At 43.2% G+C, this 19,772-nt stretch overlaps 1 protein-coding gene across 1 annotated transcript in view; it reads left to right on the top strand.

The window, feature by feature from the left end:
• Window positions 1–19,772, top strand: part of vwa8 (von Willebrand factor A domain containing 8) — a 195,449-nt gene that overhangs the window by 149,206 nt on the left and 26,471 nt on the right. The window contains exons 38-39 of the mRNA XM_060929893.1: window positions 11,947–12,055; window positions 13,910–14,066. Of these exons, the coding sequence (XP_060785876.1) occupies window positions 11,947–12,055; window positions 13,910–14,066 (266 nt within the window). The remainder of the gene's footprint in view (window positions 1–11,946; window positions 12,056–13,909; window positions 14,067–19,772) is intronic.

The raw sequence follows: 19,772 nt of genomic DNA, 5'->3' as shown, positions 1-19,772 counted from the left end.
AATAAAAGCAAAAGACTTTCTTTCTTAAAGCAGATACGCAGAGCCTTTATTTTTAAATACATTTCTGAGTAGATAGTATCTCTATCCTTGACCCTTGTATGCTGCATAAATGGAAATAAAAAATTATATATTTTTGAGAGTTAAAATTGACCGCAAAGTTGGCATTCGAGCTGTCCCGCTGAGCCAGCCAGCCCTGAGTGCGTGACATCACAGCGGTAACCGGTTTTAAGGCCGAGGCCTTTTACAGCTATAGACCAAAGTCATATAAATAAAAATTTACGGTGAAAGTAAGAAATACCGTTACCCACTTGCTCAACTAAGACTGATTTGACTTCATTGATTGTGGGTTGACTCTCATTAAAACAGGATAGGTGTTATAACTTACATGTACATGCATGCATTTTCACTGATAAAACGTAAAAGGGTAATTAAATAATCAGATGAACTGAGACAATCACATTCTGAAGCAAATTAAATAATCTTATACCGGTAACTTAAACACACAATACAAGTTACATGTATTAATCTAAATGCAGGTAAACAACGTGGTTTTTTTTTATCCAAATGAGAGTCGGAGCTTACCCGTCTGTGTTCTCGGTTCTTGAAGGCCAATCTTGTGGCTGATTTGTTTATGAAACAAACAATCTGACTTTCAGTTCTCCGTTCATTCACTTCTTCCACGTAAGGGCGAGATGGCAGCAATATCCAGTTTAGAAATAAGATGGCTGCTCCACTCATTCACTTTTCTCATACTGTGCATTCTGTCATTACTGTTCGGCTCAGGCAATTACTAAAACCCGGGACGGAGCGGGAACAACTGCAGGGAGGCCACTGCCCGAGCGATATGTCACGTCCCATTCCGTCCCGGGTTTTAGCAACAACCCTCGGCTCACTCGGGAGGACTGGTGCAACTGAACTTACTTTCCTTAAAAAAAAATAAATACATAAAATAAATATTTTCCTTTTCTTGGAGTTTTCTTTTTGTTTAATTGTTGATACTGCACCCTCTTTCAACACGGGCTTATAGCCAACGCTTCTCAACAGATCAGAGGTCTCATACGAGTCTTCAGTAAAATGTGCAGAGCAGCGGAGAGACCACTTCATAAGTGTCCAATGTGCCTGTGAACTTCTCGCAAAACGCGTCCAAATCTTTGCAGTTTGAACATTCTTGGGCCATGAATTCAACGTAAATCCAGCTTCTATTTCATTCACTCCAGACCGCCAGGGCGGTGCTGAAAGCACTAGTGGAAGCATCTTTGCATCCACGCGTTTCGAGAACCGCATACAAAAGTTGTCATCTCATGACGTATGACATGCCTGCCTACATAAGGCAACATCCCACGTCATTTGGCCTCTTCTTTTTTCTCGCGTTGGAATCACATCTCTTCTGTTGGAATTCTGTGTGTGTTATCAGTTAACTGTGGGAATACCTGTGACAATCTACAGTGCAGCTCATGACTGAAGAGGACTTCAGTGGGACTCGACTCCACGCGAGCTGTTTGGTCGCTAAGGTAACTTGGTTAACATTATTTTGAGATTGTTTTATGTATCAATAGTCACTGAATCTTGGCTGCCAAGTTTTCAGGGACGGCTATTATATCGGTCTTGTCACAAACTGTTCGGTTGCCGGCAGGTTTGTCAGTGTTGAGTGAGTTAGCGAATTGGTTGCCAATAACGTTAACGTGTACTTACAACTTTACGTGAGCATCGGTTTTCTGGTTGCTAGTAAATCGTTGTCTGTAGCGGTAAAGTTGCGCTTGCGAACTCACTAGCCTTGGTTGCCAGGCTAGCAAGCAGCGCTACACCTTGCTTCTTTTCTAAAAAAAAAAATCGTGGGTGAGTAGACACTGAGATGGATTCAGTGAGGTGTTCCACTTGCCCCAACCTAATGGAGGTGCTGGATGCACATGATCGCTGCATGGAGTGCCTTGGCATGCAACATCTAAGGGAGGCAATGTCTGATCTATGCCCTTCCTGTGCGTTAATGCTGTTTACTGTTAGACAGGCGCGGTTGGCTGGTATGGAACGTGCGTCTAGCAGTTTTTTGCTCTCGGATTCTCAGACACAGCGTAAGCGTAGGCTTTCACCACCAGTGCATGCAAAACAGTGCAAAAAATCTAAGTCTTCTGAGTTAGAGAGTAAAGTGGAACTGCTCTCATCTACAGTGGAACGTCTGCTGCCTCTGCTTGCAAGCCCCCCCCCCAGCAGGGGCACAGGTAGGTACTGTAGAGGAACAGCCTGCACTGCCTGCCTCCTTGTCACCCATTGGCTCATGTTCTCAGCCACCTGACCAAGAGGAAGTGATGTCTGTGGCTGCCTCAGACACCTTTTTCAGTCAGTCTTCTTCCTCGGTGCAGCCACCAAGCGAAGTCCTGCCAGGTGTTGAGCCCCGTGATTCGGGCAGTGATGTTACCTCTGGGCAATCTGGGGAGTCTGCCTCAGTGGTGGGTTCAGTGGAGGCCACACTGAAGGCTTTGCTTGCACGTTTGCAGTTGGACACCCCGGCGCCTCCTACTGGATCTGAGAACATGTTCTTGCGCCATGTTCAGCGCGCCTCTCTGGTAATTCCACAGTGTCGTGACTTTTTACTTCTGTGGTGGCCTCTGCCCTGAAGGCTGCTATGAAATCTGCCCGTCCAGACCAGATGTCTCGCATGCTTGCGGCGATGCAGGACCCCAGTGCTGTTGGCTTGGGTAGCATGCCAGTAGTTGAATCAAGCATTGCTTCGCTCATTGTGTCTCCCGATGAAGCACTTTGGGAGCAGGTGCGTTGCCCTAATGCTGAGTGCCACCGCACAGACGAGCTACTTTCTTGTGCTTACAACTCTACTGGCTTTCTTGGCAGGGTGTCTAACTCACTGGCACACATGCTTGTTATGCTGCACTCGACACTCAACACATCATCGGCAGACCCACTGGCGGCTGAGGTACTGGAACTTGCATTGCAGGCTATGGGTGTCATTGCCAACCAGTGTGGCATTACCTTGGGCACCTTGCTGCAAGCCCGTCGACAAGTGTGGCTAGCTCAATCGCCTCTGCCAGAAGTATGCAGGAACAACCTGAGGCACCTCCCACTGGCACCTGGACAGGTCTTTGGGCCAGCAGTACAAGAGGCCCTTGACAGACGTGCGTCTGTTACAGAGTCTCGCTCTCGTCATGTGGGCGTAGCACCCACCTTCAGAGCTCCGCCAAACCCTTCTGCCTCATGCTTTAGGCATGTGGCCCCTAGAGCTGCACAAAGGTCTCCCCATCGACTCCAGCAGCGGGCCCCCAATCCCCCACCTCCCTCGGCCAGGCAGGGTGGCGCTCAGCCACACGTGAGTTTTCGCCCTTTTCGACAGACGGGTCCTCCCTGCCGTCATCAGCCTCCCAATCCCTTTCGAAAAATGTAGACAGGACCACTGACAGGTCAGGGCCAGTGGCAGGAGTTTTTATAGGCAGCCAGCTAGCGCGTTGGCATGAAATAACAACCAACCAATGGCTACTCACAACCCTCTCAGAAGGGTACTGCCTGCAATTCCGCCGTCGGCCACCAATGCATTCGGGTGTGAGGCAGACAGTTATAACCAATCCAAGACAGGCAGAAGCCTTGTCGAGAGAAGTTCAGTTGTTACTACAAAAAGGAGCCATAGAGATGGTCGACCCCATTGTTCACCCAGGGGGTTTCTTTTCAGTTTATTTTCTCGTTCCAAAGAAAGATGGCGGGTTCAGGCCGATTTTAGATTTAAGAAGGTTAAACCGTTTCTTGAAGGTGCTTCCTTTTCGAATGCTACGAACAACAGATGTACTGCAAGCGGTCACAAACCAGGACTGGTTTGTGACCGTAGATCTCGAGGACACCTATTTTCACATACCCATTGCTGCAGACCACAGGCGCTTCCTTCGTTTTTCGTTCATGGGAAAGATTTTTCAGTTCAGAGTTCTCCCCTTTGGACTTTCTCTGGCACCAAGGGTGTTCTCGAAACGCTTCCAAGTAGCACTAGAACCCCTTCAGAAGGAGGGCATAAGAGTGCTCCCTTACTTGGACAACTGGCTTCTTTGTGCGGCATCACCTGAACAGGCCAGGGAACATGCTCACCGGTTGCTACTACACATTACGGCTCTGGGGTTCAGGGTGAACCAGAGGAAGTGCAAACTGGTCCCAGTCCAGGCAACACATTTCATCGGCCTTGCCCTGGATTCGAACACTATGCTGGCCAGTCCCACGCCAGACAGAATAAGTTCAATTCTCACTGGAGTGAACCACCTTCGTGTCGGGGGAACTCAGCGTTATGTTTCTCTCCTTCAGCTGTTGGGGAAACTCACAGCGGCCTCAGTAGTCATTCCTCTGGGTCTTCTGTGGCTAAGGGCTTTTCAGAGATGGCTTCTTCGTCTGTGTCCAGTGCGAGACAGACACATGAGGGTGAGAATAACACGCCGTTGCATGCTCACGCTAAGACCTTGGTCCCAGGCACACTTTCTCACTCGTGGAGTTCCACTTGGTCCCCCACCGGGACGGTGGGAGGTTATCCGGGCAGATGCTTCCCTCATGGGTTGGGGTAGAATCTGGCATCGGCAAGGTGTGAATGGCACCTGGCCTGCTCCGTGGACGTCCCACATCAACACACTGGAGTTGATGGCAGTGTTTCTGACGTTGCGCCACTTTCAGGAAGTGCTACAGGGCAAACATGTATTGGTACATGCAGACAATGTGGGAACTGTTTTCTATATCAATCATCAGGGGGGCACAAGGTCTGTAGCTGCGCTTCAGGTGGCTCACAGTCTCCTAGTATGGGCTCAGGACAACCTCCTTTCCATAAGAGCATCTTATCTACCTGGACGCCTAAACAGTGTGGCAGATGCTCTGTCACGTGGCAAGGTGTCTCAAGGGGATTGGAAACTGCATCCAGACACAGTGGAACAGATCTGGAAAACCTATGGGAGAGCGACTGTGGACCTGTTTGCGAGCAGTCAGACAACTCATTGTCCAACATGGTTTTCCTTGGGGAAAGAAACGGCAGCGTTGGGCCAGGATGCTCTGGCCCACGACTGGCCGAGGGCCATCCTTTATGCCTTTCCCCCTCTACCACTGTTGTGGAGGACTCTCTGCCATGTGCGTGATCACAGTCACCATGTGCTATTGATAGCTCCTCATTGGCCATCCAGGCCATGGTTCCAGCTCCTGCTGTCACTACCAGTGGGACCCCCTTGTCAGCTGCCCAACAGGCCCAACTTGCTGACGCAGATGGAGGGCAGGATTCAACACCCATGTTCCGAACACCTGAAGCTCTGGGTGTGGCCCTTGGGGCCCCGGGGCTACTACTGGAGTATTCAGAAGGGACCAGGAACACTGTGGTGAACACACGTGCAGAATCTACCCGTCGCTTGTATGCAGGCAAGTGGAAGGTGTTCTGTGATTGGTGTGCGGAACGCAACATCGACCCCCTAAGCTGCTCTGTTCCACAGACTTTAGATTTCCTGCAGCACCTTTTAGAGCTTGACAGGGCTGCATCTACACTTAAGGTGTATGTTGCAGCACTAACAGCCCACCGTTTAGAGGTTGGAGGTGTTTCACTTGGGTCCCACCGGCTGGTGGTAGCCTTTTTTGAGAGGGGCATTTCGTCTTAATCCTCCTCATTTTGTGCGGAGTCCGTCATGGGATCTGAACACTGTGCTCAAATCCCTTTGCTTGCCTCCTTATGAACCCCTGTCAGCAACTGACATTAAGTGGCTATCTGTTAAAACGGCTTTTCTTCTTGCCATCACAACAGCCCGGTGTGTGAGTGAGCTACATGCCCTCTCAGTGAGTACTGTTTGTCTTCGTTGGGGCCCTATGTTTGACAGTGTTTCATTGTGGCCTAACCCAGCTTTCCTCCCGAAAGTCTTATCTCCCCAGTTTAGCAACCAGCCGATTTTGCTGACTGCTATACCGGCGGACAGGACAGACTTGCGTGCAGAGTTGTGCCCTGTCAGGGCTCTGAGGTTTTATTTTGATAGGATGGCAGCCTTTCGTACGACAGACCAATTGTTTGTTTGTTTTCGTGGTGCTCTGAGAGGAAGGCCTCTGTCCAAGCAGCGGCTCTCCCGTTGGGTTGTGGAGGCAATCACCTATGCCTATGAATCTATGGGACGTACTGTGCCCTCTCCTGTCCGCTTCCATTCGACGTGTGCTCAGGCAACATCATGGGCAGCTCTCCGGGGCGTACGACTCTCTGACATTTGTGCTGCTGCAACTTGGACCAATACATGTACATTTGCCCGGTACTACAGGCTAAATGTTGCGTCCATGCCATTGCTGTGTGCAGCTGTTCTTCCAGAAGGTGGTGATGCTCTTCTGAATTCCTCGTGACTGGGTTGGTATTCATCTTCCACTAGTGCTTTCAGCACCGCCCTGGCGGTCTGGAGTGAAGGAAATAGAACGCTGGTTACAAATGTAACCATGGTTCTATGACTAAGTGGAAGACCGCCAGGGTCTTTGGTCACTCGGATTGCGCGAGAATGATCTTGAGGCCAAATGACGTGGGATGTTGCCTTATGTAGGCAGGCACGTCATACGTCATAAGATGACAACTTTTGTATGCGGTTCTCGAAATGCGCAGATGCAAAGATGCTTCCACTAGTGCTTTCAGCACCGCCCTGGCGGTCTTCCACTTAGTCATAGAACCACGGTTACATTCGTAACCAGCGTTCTGTCATGTTGCTGCACCGGCCAACAACGCATTTACGTGGCATTGCGATAAATTAACTCAAAGTGGAGGATCGGAGTTGCAGTCAGCTCTGTGTTTTAGTATAGCGGAAATGGCGATGAGACCGATAGACTTCCTGCTGTGACATTATGGATGTCAAGATCATTCACTCAGACCGCTACCTACAGTATATAAATCACTTTGATTGTAAAAATTACTATATTAGATTTATTGTTAGAGCTTAAAACTATTCCTGTGCCATTCTTGAGGTCTCAAGACACTTATAAACGAAAGTGAGGCCATGGCTCTGCGTATATGCTTTAAGCCTTTTGCGGACAGTACACTTCTGTGTAAAGTGGGAACTGGTACATTAGTGTAACTGGTACAGCCACAATCTACCTTTAGTGTCTGTATGTGACCTGTGTAAAAGGCACACATATCAATCATGTCAGTTTGGACATTTCAGAAAGCTTTTCCCTTATCTGTCTTTACAGTTCTGTCTTAAATTCAGGGACCAGTACTATTCTAACTGCTAGCTTAAATGAGTTTAAATAGGCTTGTGCTAATAATAGGGTTCATACAGAGGTTCCTGGCTCCATGGGCTGAACACATGGAACATTCTGCAAGTTGTGCACAAAAGAAATTAACTCCATCTTGACGTTTATAATTCATGCCACATTGACTGTGAAATCTTGATGAAACTTGTGAACGTTTTAATACATTGATACTGTTTACCAGCTGAAAGCTAGTGTAATGCTATCCAGCTCCTTGAGACCTTTTGAAGTTGTGTGACAAAATTGAGTTAATGTTATAAATCTGTTATTTACATGTCCTGAATATATAGACAGGTGACAAATTAAAGTTAAACCCAACATAAAGTGACTTCATAAGGTGTTGGACCATCACAAGAAGAGTTTTTGTGCATCTCTGTACACCCCTGGAACTGTACTGGAGGAATAAGTACTGTTCTTCTAAACTATTTTCTCAGTTGGGGTTTTGATGATGATGGTGGTGGAGAGGGCTGTCTAACACATCGGCCCAAAATCTCCCATAGGTTTTCAGTTGAGTTGAGATCTTCTGACTGACATTTTCATCTTGGCCTGGTTATAGACAGTGATGTGTATGTGTGATGTGGTGATAAATTACATCACGATACACTTTCATGAAATGTAATGTATTGTTGATAATGTAAATTGACAGCATTGTTACTTAGTGACAAGTAGTTGATTGGTTGGTCAATTTTTTTCTGTTACTACTTAATTCATTTTTGTAAATGTTAAAGAAAATTCAATCTTTAGATTTCTCATTCTTTATAGGAAATATAGTGCGCTCTGATTGGCTACTCTGCTACTAGGCTATCAGCTCATATACCGTGAGTAGAGAAAAACAAAATGGTGGCACGTGTTGCTGAACCAACCGAGGACGAAATAAAAACTACTCGAAAACAGAACCCCAAAAAATTATCAAGTATTTAAAAGAAGCAGAAATAGCTATAAGAATATAGTCCCCCCCTCCCCCCCAATATCTCCTGTTCCACATTCCAGCCCAGTCGGTGGCGGTAATGCACCTTTTAAGTTGGTTGGCCAACTGCCAAAAAAAACCTAAAGAAGAAGAAGACCCCCAAAAATAAAAAAGCAAAAAATATGAAATAAAAGTATTTGATGGTAAGAATGTATCTTTTGTATTTTTCAAGAATTATTATTATTATTGTAGCATTTTTCACAAATTGCTGCTGTCATTTTCCCCGTTTGTTTACATTCTAAGCGGAAATTATTTTGTCGGACATTTTGTAAGAAGTTTTTATTTATCGAATTTGCAAAAAATAAAAATGCTGTGTTTCTCAAAATCCAGCGAATGTGGATAGAATAAAACAGTTATTCCACTCAATCTCATTGTTCACTGCTTATAGCCAACTTGGCACTATGCGCCTCGTCGGCTGTCAGCTCATGTATGACTCGATTTCATGGAATAACTGTTAATTATTTTTTTTCACGGTCCGGTTTCCATCAAATCCCGCGTTCTGATTGGCTGGCGAGCGGGTCAGTATCCTGCGGTACGGACCCCGGTTACAGACCTCTGGCAACTCGCTCGTTCAAAACACCAACAAACATAGTCGCAATTTTTGTCAACATTTATCTTTTTTATAAGATTTATTTATAAGATTTTTATCAAAAATCTTATAAATTTTTGCCAGCATTTCTCAGCATAATAGCATTAATTTTACATCATGGATAGCGATAATGACAGTGTTCACAGCGAAAGCAAGTTTTACTACCCCGAGGAAGAAGAAATAAAAGAAAACATTTCAGGAGAAAGCTAAAAACATGGCAGAATCCTGAATGACTCAATTTTGTATAAATAGGGAACTACATAGGCAGCAAAATGTAGTTTTTTTTTTTTCCTGCCATGGAAGTGCACTTGTATACCGAGGAGGAAGCCATTTGCATTACAGCCGTGAATGAGGATTCAAAATGGCAGCTCGGCTCAGTTTTCCCTTTCAGGCGCTAAAAATAAAAATAAATTTAAAAATAAATATATTTAAAGAAAAAAAATATATTATTTACCAGCTTAAGGTCGGTCCGTATGGTGAAATACCGTGACCTCGGCCTTGAATACTGACCTCGGCCCAGAGGGCCTCGCTCAGTACTTTCAAGACCTCGGTCACGGTATTTCACGATATGGACCTCCCAGCTGGTAAATAACATGTATATATTGCCTCCATCATCTTTCATATCCTCTAAATAGCTTTTGGATCCTCTTAGTTGCAGTATCGGCTATGTATTGTTCCCTGTGTGTCCTGTTACAGCCCTCGTGTGCAGACGGTGCAAACAGACCCCAGGCTTCAGCTTGTTTTTTGCTCTGTGCTGTATAATTGTCCATGAGTGTCGACTGTACCCATTACACCTGTCTCCAGTTTACACAGTCTTGTAGTGCTGGCTGTGTGCACTGCTCCCAGCAAAGCTGCTTTTGCACATGAGTGTAATTCAGTGACATGCAAATGCAGTGGGAGACAAAGAGACCGCCATGAATCATGTTTTCTATTTCTGGGTGGTTTTTGTCTCTCATGGAGGTCTGGGGGTTTTGCAGAGAGTTTGCTTTGCTGCTTTCCTGTAAGTGTGTGTTCATGGTTTGTGTGTAAGGTTGCCTTCTCTCCATAACTAGGCAGAATTGATATCAGGTACTAGGACAAATAGGGCAGACCTCATAACAAGTGTTCTTTTATATTGTACACTGTCCCAACCGTTCTTTCCAAAGTGATTCAGCAAAACAAGAAATGTTCTGTCCACTCTTAGTACGGTCATTATCAAGGTTTGATAATCAGGTTGTTTACTGCATTGGCGTAAAGTACAGTTAGCATTTGACGGCGTGGCATCAGGTCTGATCGGACTCAGGCAATGAACACAGTCTAGGACTGAGCACTGAATTACTCTTGCAGATCACAGTAAGACCTTAGAAAGGAGTTATTATACTGTTTTAGCTTCAAGTATCTCTCAGCAGGGGCAAGACAGGAGTGTATGAAGGTCATAGACATCTGTACTTGTGTGTGTAGGCATCAAAGAGCTGCTCAGTAGCTGATGCTTTTAAAGCTTTGTATCATGGGAGATCAGAGAGGATGCAGAGGTTGGGTCTGTGTGGATAAATAGAAATGTTACAAAGAACTCCAGTTCCAGGTCAGAACTGGGCAGAGACGAGGACCTTCCCTGCACATAAATGAACAAACTTACTCATGCGCATTTTATATATATATATATATATATATATATATATATATATATATATATATATGTGTGTGTATTAGTGCTGTCAAGCGATTAAAATATTTAATCGCGATTAATGTCACGACTGTCATAGTTAACTCGCGATTAATTGCAATTTAATCGCACATTTTTGTCACACGAAAAACCATTGTAATTCTCTTACCAGCATAAAAAAGTGAATGGGCTTGTTTTGTACCAATGTTTTTCTTATTGCAAAGCATAACACGTCTTGACACAGCCACTGCAAACTGAAACCTAAGCTGAGCACCGGGGCTCTTCGTCCCGAGACTAACAAGAGAACCGTGAGTGAAGTAATCTACTGCTTGAGTTAGTCTATCAGAGAGACAGGTTACACAGTGACGGTAGGCTTGACATGCTTGATTATAATATAAAGTACACTATTATATTAAGTTTAAGTTGTTCGTTGATAAATATTGCATTGAATCTGATCTTTACTGTTTCAGCTCACTTAACACATTTTGTACTTTTACACTTTCTGCCTGTTGATGCGTCGCGCTGTCCAATCAGAGGTGGCCAAATTTGCATATTACAGGAAGGATTTCTGGGATAGCATTGAGTTTACAGTTCAGAGGGATCTGGCTTCTTTAGACGCTGTCTTCTTAAAACTGAATAAATATTTAAAAAAAGCCAAATGAGCCAGTCTTTTGAACGGCTCTTTTCAAAGAACGGATCACAAAGATGCGGATCCCATCAAAGAGCCATAAATCCCATCTCTACTAGCGCGCCCTGCCCGCGCTGGTTCTTTGAGGGAGGAGGGCAGAGGACTCTGGCTGTGCAGGGCGTGGCTAGCTGCTATCGTTTTTCTAAGCAAAGTCTCTGTTCCAAGTTCCTGGCAGTTTCAAAAGCTTATGACAAACCTACATCGTGTCACAGAGCGTTAATCTCGCGATAAAAAAATTATCGCCGTTAAAATTGAGTCAAGTTAACGCGTTAATAACGCGACATTTTTGACAGCACTAATATATATATATATATATATATATATATATATATATATATATATATATATACACACGCGCGCGCACACACACGTATGTACGCACACTTCTTTAAAGGCATGTTGAAAGACTTGTGCTATACTCCCAATGTGTAACAGCAGTTGTAATGTGTTTAAAATGCTGAAAATGTGCAAAAAGCATGTTCTGTGTATCAGGGAGTGAGTATGTGCCATGCAATTAGGAGCCATGAAAAGGCCCGTATTTAAAAAAAAAAAAAAAAAAAACTTTTTTTTTTTTTAAATCTGTACCTAATGAAGGTTCTTCAATTAAACAGTCAGAAAAACTCATTTTTACATGCCCTTTGGACTCACTGACTTCATGTAAGAAATTCATTTAAATAAATTATTGTGATAAGCCAATGATTGCAATTAACATACAGCACAAGCTGTGTCCCACACCACATACTGTCATTCTAAATATGAATGGATCTGCTTGCTATACCAACAAGAAATGATGCACTGAAAAGATGATGTGATGTTTGTTTTTAATATAAATTATCTTTCAGATCACAATTCAGAGGGACAGCGGTCTCGATGTCAGCACACCAAAACATGGCAAGATTGACCCCATGAACGCCCCTCATGTAGGGGGAAATCAGTGGGCAGGAGGAACAGGTAGGTTTTAATCTATGTTGGGAGTCCGCTCAAAGCAACTTCTGGAGGAAACATGGCCCTCCTAATCAGTCAAACGTTTCTGAAGACACTGTAATTTAGCATTTTTAATGGCATCACTCTAATGACATACTCTAAATCTAATCTAGTCAAGAAATTTATTTATTTTTTTAATGTTTTGTGAATTGAGAAATTGTAGACATGACTTTATAGGAAGGATGATTCACACATGTTTAACTTTACTGATTTATAACCCCAATTTGAAAAAAGTTGGGACACTGTAAAACATAAATAAAAACAGAATGTGATAATTTGCAAATCATGGAAACCCTATATTTCATTGAAAATAGTCCAAAGACAATATATCAAATGTTGAAACTGAGAAATTTTATTCTTTTTTTTTGAAAAATATATGCTCATTTTGAATTTGATGTCAGCATGCACAATATAATTACAAGATTCAGAGAATCTGGGAAAATCTCTGTGTGCAAGAGACAAGGCTGAAAACTGACATTGGATGCCTGTGATCTTCAGGCCCTCAGGCGACACTACATTAAAAGCAGACACGTGTCTGTAGTGGAAATCACTGTATGGGCTCAGGAACACTTCAGAAAACCATCGTCTGTGAAAACAATTCATTACTGCATCCAGATATAAATAATATCCAGAAACACCGCCACCTTCTCTGGGCTCAAGCTTTTTTTATGATGGACTGAGGCAAAGTGGAAAATTGTCCCGAGGTCTGATGAATTAAAAGTAGAAGTTCTTTTTAGATATCATGGACACTACGTCCTCCAGGCTAAAGAGGAGCGGGAGCATCCGGCTTGTTATCAGTGCACAGTTCAAAAGCCAGCATCTGTGATGGTATGAGGGTGCATTAGTGCACATGACATGGGTAGCTTGTACACCTGGGAAGGCATCATTAATGCTGAACAATATATACACGTTTCAGAGCAATATGCTGCCATCCAGACAAAATGTTTTTCAGGGAAGGCCTTCCTTCTTTCAGCAGGACAATGCCAAACCATTTTATGCACATTAAAACTGCATGGCTCCATAGTAAGAGTCTGGGTGCTAAACTGGTCTGCATGCAGTCCAGACCTGTCTCCCATTTAAAACATTTGGTGCATTATGAATCGCAAAATATGACAGAGGAGACCCTGAATTGTGAAGCAACTCAAATTGTATATCAGGCAAGAATGGGACAATGTTTCTCTTTCAAAACTATAGTAGTTGGTCTCCTCAGTTCCCAAACGTTTACAGAGTGTTGTTTTAAAAGTAGAGGTGATGCAACACAGTGGTAAACATGTCCCAACTTTTTTTGAAACGTTGCTGACATCTCATCTCATCTCATTATCTCTAGCCGCTTTATCCTGTTCTACAGGGTCGCATCAAAGATTTAGTTTTATCTGTATTATTTCTTTCATCATTTTATTTCAAATTAAAACCAACATCACCATTCAAAACCGTATAGTTTATTGACTGTGAGTATATTTAGTAGGGTACCCCCACAGTACCCAGTTTCTGAGACAGACCCATATGTGTATATAATATATATATATATATATTTCAAGAAACAATACGATTTTTCAGTTTCAACATTTGATATGTTGTCTTTGTGCTATTTTCAATGAAGTATAAGGTTTCCATGATTTGCAAATTATCACATTCTGTTTTTATTTACAGTTTACACAGCATCCCAACTTTTTTGGAATTGGGATTGTAATTGTGATTCTGTATCATTTTGTTTGATCTGTGGTCACACTATAATAAAATACAAGAAAACTGCAAGTGTTCAAAACCATTAGATATTCTGTATAGAATCATTATTTAAAGGTTAATTCTCTGGTCCTGTAGGAGGCAGAGACACAGCAGGCCTCGGGGGAAAGGGAGGTCCCTACCGTCTAGATGCTGGCCACAAAGTCTACCAAATCTCCCAGGCTGAGAAAGACGCTGTGCCTGAAGAAGTGAAGAGAGCTGCGCGAGAAATGGCCGAGAAGGCTTTTAAAGAGAGGTATACTCATTCATCACGCTCTCTATTCATCTCCTGGTGCCCTCATACACTAATAGGATCTTTGAGAGAGTTGAAATGTTTCTGATGAAATGCTTATCTGTCAGCTTTTTTTTTTTTTAACAGTGAGAGCTGAAAGACATCAGTGTCATTATTTTCAGTGTTTACATGTGTGTATGGGCATGTGTGTAATGCCAGGTATATACTGAAGCACAAAGCTTCATCAGTAGGCTATAGAAGACTGAAGCCTCAGAACCCAGAGAGCTCCACCAGAGCCAGCTATTCCAAAAATGCACCCCGTGAATACCGCAATTCATGCGACTCCGTGTGTGTCTGTGAGTGGGAAAGAGAAGCCACAGAGTGCAGGATGAGAGGGCCTGGTAATGAAGGAAGCGTCTGTTTTTGCCCATTTTCTCTTTTGTACTTCTTGTGTCCACACCCAAGCCTCTCACATCTAAACAAGTTTCGCACACAGATCCATAAACACACAGAGCCATTCGTCACCGATACTGATCTTTAAGTGACACACTCATAGACAGGTTCACCTTCAGCATGATTATGAGCAAACGCTTATTCTGTAATTGGACTCTCTTTTTCACATTTTTCAAACCTTTTAAATTGTGCATTATTGCTGGAACATGTCTGACTGACTAAGTCATATTTCAGCATTGTTTCTGATGCTCCTGATGATTCAATCAGTGTGTGTGTACATGTGTCTGTGTGAATGTAGGCCATTTATGTGGTAACGCATTATATCCTGTTATATCTTGTGCATGCTTCTTGTCACGTTCTCAGCTGATAAATTTCAGGGTTTACTGTGCAAGACGGTTTTCGCAGGAAGTGAGGAAAGACAGTGTAACATCTAAAACTGCAAAAAAAAAAACAAGAAGCAGTCACATAATATGAGCAGGCCTCAAGAAAAGAGTGATGACAATCTACTGAACCACACTCAATTTTTTTTCTCACCTTTGCAGTAGAATATGGATCCTCTCAGACTGAAATTTTACTCTCCGTTTCTCTCACACACACACACATGCACACACATACCCTGGCGTTCTCTCTGTGGTCTGTGGATAGGTCTGGAATTCAGCAGAAAATAGCAGCATGGCCTGTCCCTTCTGCAATAGCTCTACACAGAGAATGTGAGCTTCTGAGACCAGTCAGGAAACCCACAGCCATCCACTGCTCTAAATATGTGTATGTGTGTTTAAGAGAGGGACAGAGTACAGGAGGGATAAAGAAAAGACAGAAGAAGGAGAAAGCTTGGCGGCTTCTACGATTTCACGCGAGGGAGGTTATCACTCCCCAACCCGTATCGTTTCTCAAAGTTTCAGTCTCACTGAAACAATCTGCCTGAGCAACTTCTTCAAGGGCTTTTTGCACATCAGCTCCAGGTGGCTGTGGGAGATGAAGGTGACTTGTTTAGCTGTGTGATGAGATGAGACCGTTCTGTGATCTCACCTGTGTAGAAGCTGAGAGCTGCTCACCGCTATGTGTACGCCTGTGTAAATGCTAGGCTCCGCTTCCTCCCTATGACTTCAAACGGCTCTGACATGAAAACACACGATGAATTGCCCTTATCGTTCTGCTCAGCCTGGATCACAGTATTGTAGGATTAGTAAAGGTCTGTAGGGATTATTGGCTTTCAGTGCAACGTGTGCCACCTGGACAGCCACTTACACCTGCTAAAAGAAGCACAGAGCTGTGAGTTCAGCAGTCACACACACCCAGTAGGAGCCTTTCACATGACGTCATTATACCTGTGGATTTGCTTATGTGGCCATGTTGCTGGGCAAGCCTTGTGTTTGACAACTGGCACAAGTGTACGCGAGTGATTGTAAGCCCAATTCAGTAAACATCTACAGATAAACTTGCAGAAGTTACATCTGGAAGAATAATGCCAGAGACCTGTAGTGCTTTTGGATGTAATAACAGATGTGGAGATAAGCCTGGTTTAACTTTTCACTGTTTCCCGGTGAACCCAGAAAAATGAGAAAAATGGCGAGCTGCAGTTAAACTGGAAGCCACCAAAGCATTCCTGTGGGTGTGGAGAATATTTTATATCAGGTTATGATATATTTTATGACAGGTATGAACGCTGTCTGCAGTGTTAAAATGTATATCTGGATGTTGGTTATATGGACACCATATATTTTATTAGAGCTAATGTTTGGCGAGACTAGCAGCATGTTTATGTACAGATAATGTAGACGAGACTAAACACCATAAAAGATGCTAGATCTAGGGCCCTGGCTTGTTTATTACTATTAAAAGACCACGTTTGAGCTTACCTTTGTCATAATAAGGTATTTTTCTTTGTCAGGAATTTCTCATAACATTCCGGCATTCACGAAACCTGCCTCGAAATATTGGTAGGCATCTGTACTTTTGTATGCTTTTAGCATCTCCGGTGTATTTAGAAGTCCAAAATACTAAATAGGTCAGGATGTTGTAGTGTCCCAAATCCGGTAGCTGGTTTGCCGTAAACTTTTCAAGTGGAATAAATACATTTGTGGGTAAATTAAGAAGAAGAAGCTTTTATTTTGTCACATGTACACTCAAGCACAGTGAAATTCCTCCTCTGCATTTAACCCATCTGAAGCAGTGAATGTGTGTGTACACACACAGAGAGAGAGAGAGAGCACAGTGGGCAGGGTAAATTATATGGATCTATGATGCCTGCATGTTTCAGCTTTTGGATGTAACACGATCTGCTGGTATAATATACCTTTTTAATCATTTCAGAGAAGTTGTACTCACTGCAGTCATCTCGATTTTCATTATTAACTATGGCAGCTGTGTTTGTTTGTCCAGCAATATGGCAGACGCTGCGTGAAAAACAAAAATTTATGACGTCCGTGAGAAGCCCATACAGAGGACAGTTCCAGAACAAGCTGAGGAGGAGCAGTATGGTGGGCGTGCTGCCACATACAGCAGTCCTCATCAGAGGCCTTCCACGCTCGACTGCTCATCATTGTTGGTTTCACTGACAGATGGCTCTATCACTGGGCTCATCACATGGCAGCCACAAACAAGTTTTCTCTTGCTCCAGTCCGTCCCCCAAAACATGTGACGTTAAGACTATGTAGAATCCAAAAAAAAGAATACAGATCTGCCATCATACTGATCTGCCATCAAGATTAGTAATGTATAACTGTATAGTATATAGGTCCGGGGTTGCCAACTGGCTGAGCGTGGTTTAGATGTGGACCCAGCAAAGTGTTCAGGTGGATTAAACTTGTAAAAGAACTTACTATAACAGAGATGACGAATGTATGAAAGAAAGTAGCCATAGTTCAGAGTTTCTAATTTTTAAAATATCACTGCTTCTGTAACAGATCCTCTGGTGCTTTTTATTCAGTCACATCAATTTCTTTAATTATTTTGCTGAAGGCAGTTCAAACTTCCTAACAAGCTGGGATATATGAGAAAAGAATTTCACTGTGCTGTAATGTATATGTGACAAATAAAGGCCTCTTATATCATGGGGCGGCCTTGGGCTGAAGTGCCCTTAAGCAAGGCACTTAACCCCCAATTGCTCCCCGGGTACTGTAGCATGGCTCCCCACTGCTCTGGGTATGTGTGCGTGCTCATTGCTCACTTGGGTGTGTGTGTGCATGCGTGTGTTCACTGCTTCAGATGGGTTAAATGCAGAGGACCAATTTCACTGTGCTTGAGTGTGCATGTGACAAATAAAGGCTCCTTCTTCTTCTTCATTATCATCATCATCATCTCTTCTTCTCAGAGATGAGCTACAGGGCTAAAGACAGGGGGCTTGTTTTAAAAATAAGTTGACAAAGAAAACATGGAGATGATTCAACCAGGATTGAATGATTTCCAGTTTAAAATGGGGAAAAAAAATCTCAGATTTTCAATGTGGTCTCTTGCTTTTGGACCCCACTGTAATTTGTCTCGCCTGTTCAGAGTCCAGTCAAAAACGGTTACATGAAGTGCTACTGAAAAACAAAACAAAACCACTTTGAAAAGCGTTAAATCCATTGTCTTTATTCAGCCATGTTTGGTGCTTATCCAGACCCTTGTAAGCAAGGAATTTTATCTAGTCAGATCACAAGTTGTGGTTGAATTCCTTTGCAAAGTCTAACAGACAGATTAAAAAAGCACTTTGTGAAGTTTTGAGTGTTCTGCTGCCTGCAAGACAAATTACAAATTCAATGAAAACACTGATGAGCGTTTTGCATTACCTGTGGCTTGTGAGATGCATTTTAAGGAAAGCGAGCAAAGCTGAGCAGCTCTCCTCTAGCTGGGAGTGGAGTTAATTTTTAGGCTCGAAAACTGTGAACAGAAAGCCGAAATGAAAAAAGAAGCACATCTGCTCTCCGGTATCATTGTGGTATCAGTTGTTCGTGTGTGTGTGTATATATATATATATATATATATATATATATATATATATATATATATATATATATGCAGTGGTGCTTGAAAGTTTGTGAACCCTTTAGAATTTTCTATATTCCTGTATAAATATGACCTAAAACATCATCAGATTTTCACACAAGTCCTAAAAGTAGATAAAGAGAACCCAGTTAAACAAATGAGACAAAAATATTAAACTTAGTCATTTATTTATTGAGGAAAATGATCCGATATTACACATCTGTGAGTGGCAAAAGTATGTGAACCTTTGCTTTCAGTATCTGGTGTGACCCACTTGTGCAGCAATAACTGCAACTGAACATTTCCGGTAACTGTTGATCAGTCCTGCACACCGGCTTGGAGGAATTTTAGCCCATTCCTCCATAAAGAGCCGCTTCAACTCTGGGATGTTGGTGGGTTTCCTCACATGAAATGCTCGCTTCCGATCTTTCCACAACATTACGATTGGATTAAGGTCAGGACTTTGACTTGGCCATTCCAAAACGTTAACTTTATTCTTCTTTAACCATTCTTTGGTAGAACGACTTGTGTGCTTAGGGTTGTTGTCTTGCTGCATGACCCACCTTCTCTTGAGATTCAGTTCATGGACAGATGTCCTGACATTTTCCTTTACAATTCGCGGGTATAATTCAGAATTCATTGTTCCATTAATGATGGCAGGCTGTCCTGGCCCAGATGCAGCAAAACAGGCCCAAACCATGATGCTACCACCATCATGTTTCACAGATGGGATAAGGTTCTTATGCTGGAATGCAGTGTTTTCCTTTCTCCAAACATAACACTTCTTATTTAAACCAAAAAGTTCTGTTTTGGTCTCATCTGTCCACAAAACATTTTTCCAATAGCCTTCTGTCTTGTCCACGTGATCTTTGGCAAACTGCAGATGAGCAGCAATGTTCATTTTGGAGAGCAGTGGCTTTCTCCTTGCAACCCTGCCATGCACACCATTGTTGTTCAGTGTTCTCCTGATGGTGGACTCATGAACATTAACATTAGCCAATGTGAGAGAGGCCTTCAGTTGCTTAGAAGTTACCCTGGGTTCCTTTGTGACCTCGCCGACTATTACACACCTTGCTCTTGGAGTGATCTTTGTTGGTCAGCCACTCCTGGGGAGGGTAACAATGGTCTTGAATTTCCTCCATTTGTACACAATCTGTCTGACTGTGGATTGGTGGAGTCCAAACTCTTTAGAGATGGTTTTGTAACCTTTTCCAGACTGATGAGCATCAACAACGCTTTTCCTGAGGTCCTCAGAAATCTCCTTTGTTCGTGCCATGATACACTTTCACAAACATGTGTTGTGAAGATCAG

This window comes from Neoarius graeffei, chromosome 9, assembly GCF_027579695.1.
Source record: "Neoarius graeffei isolate fNeoGra1 chromosome 9, fNeoGra1.pri, whole genome shotgun sequence".
Classification (NCBI taxonomy): domain Eukaryota; kingdom Metazoa; phylum Chordata; class Actinopteri; order Siluriformes; family Ariidae; genus Neoarius; species Neoarius graeffei.
Note: the sequence above shows the minus strand (reverse complement) of the source record. Positions and strands in the feature narration are given on the sequence as shown.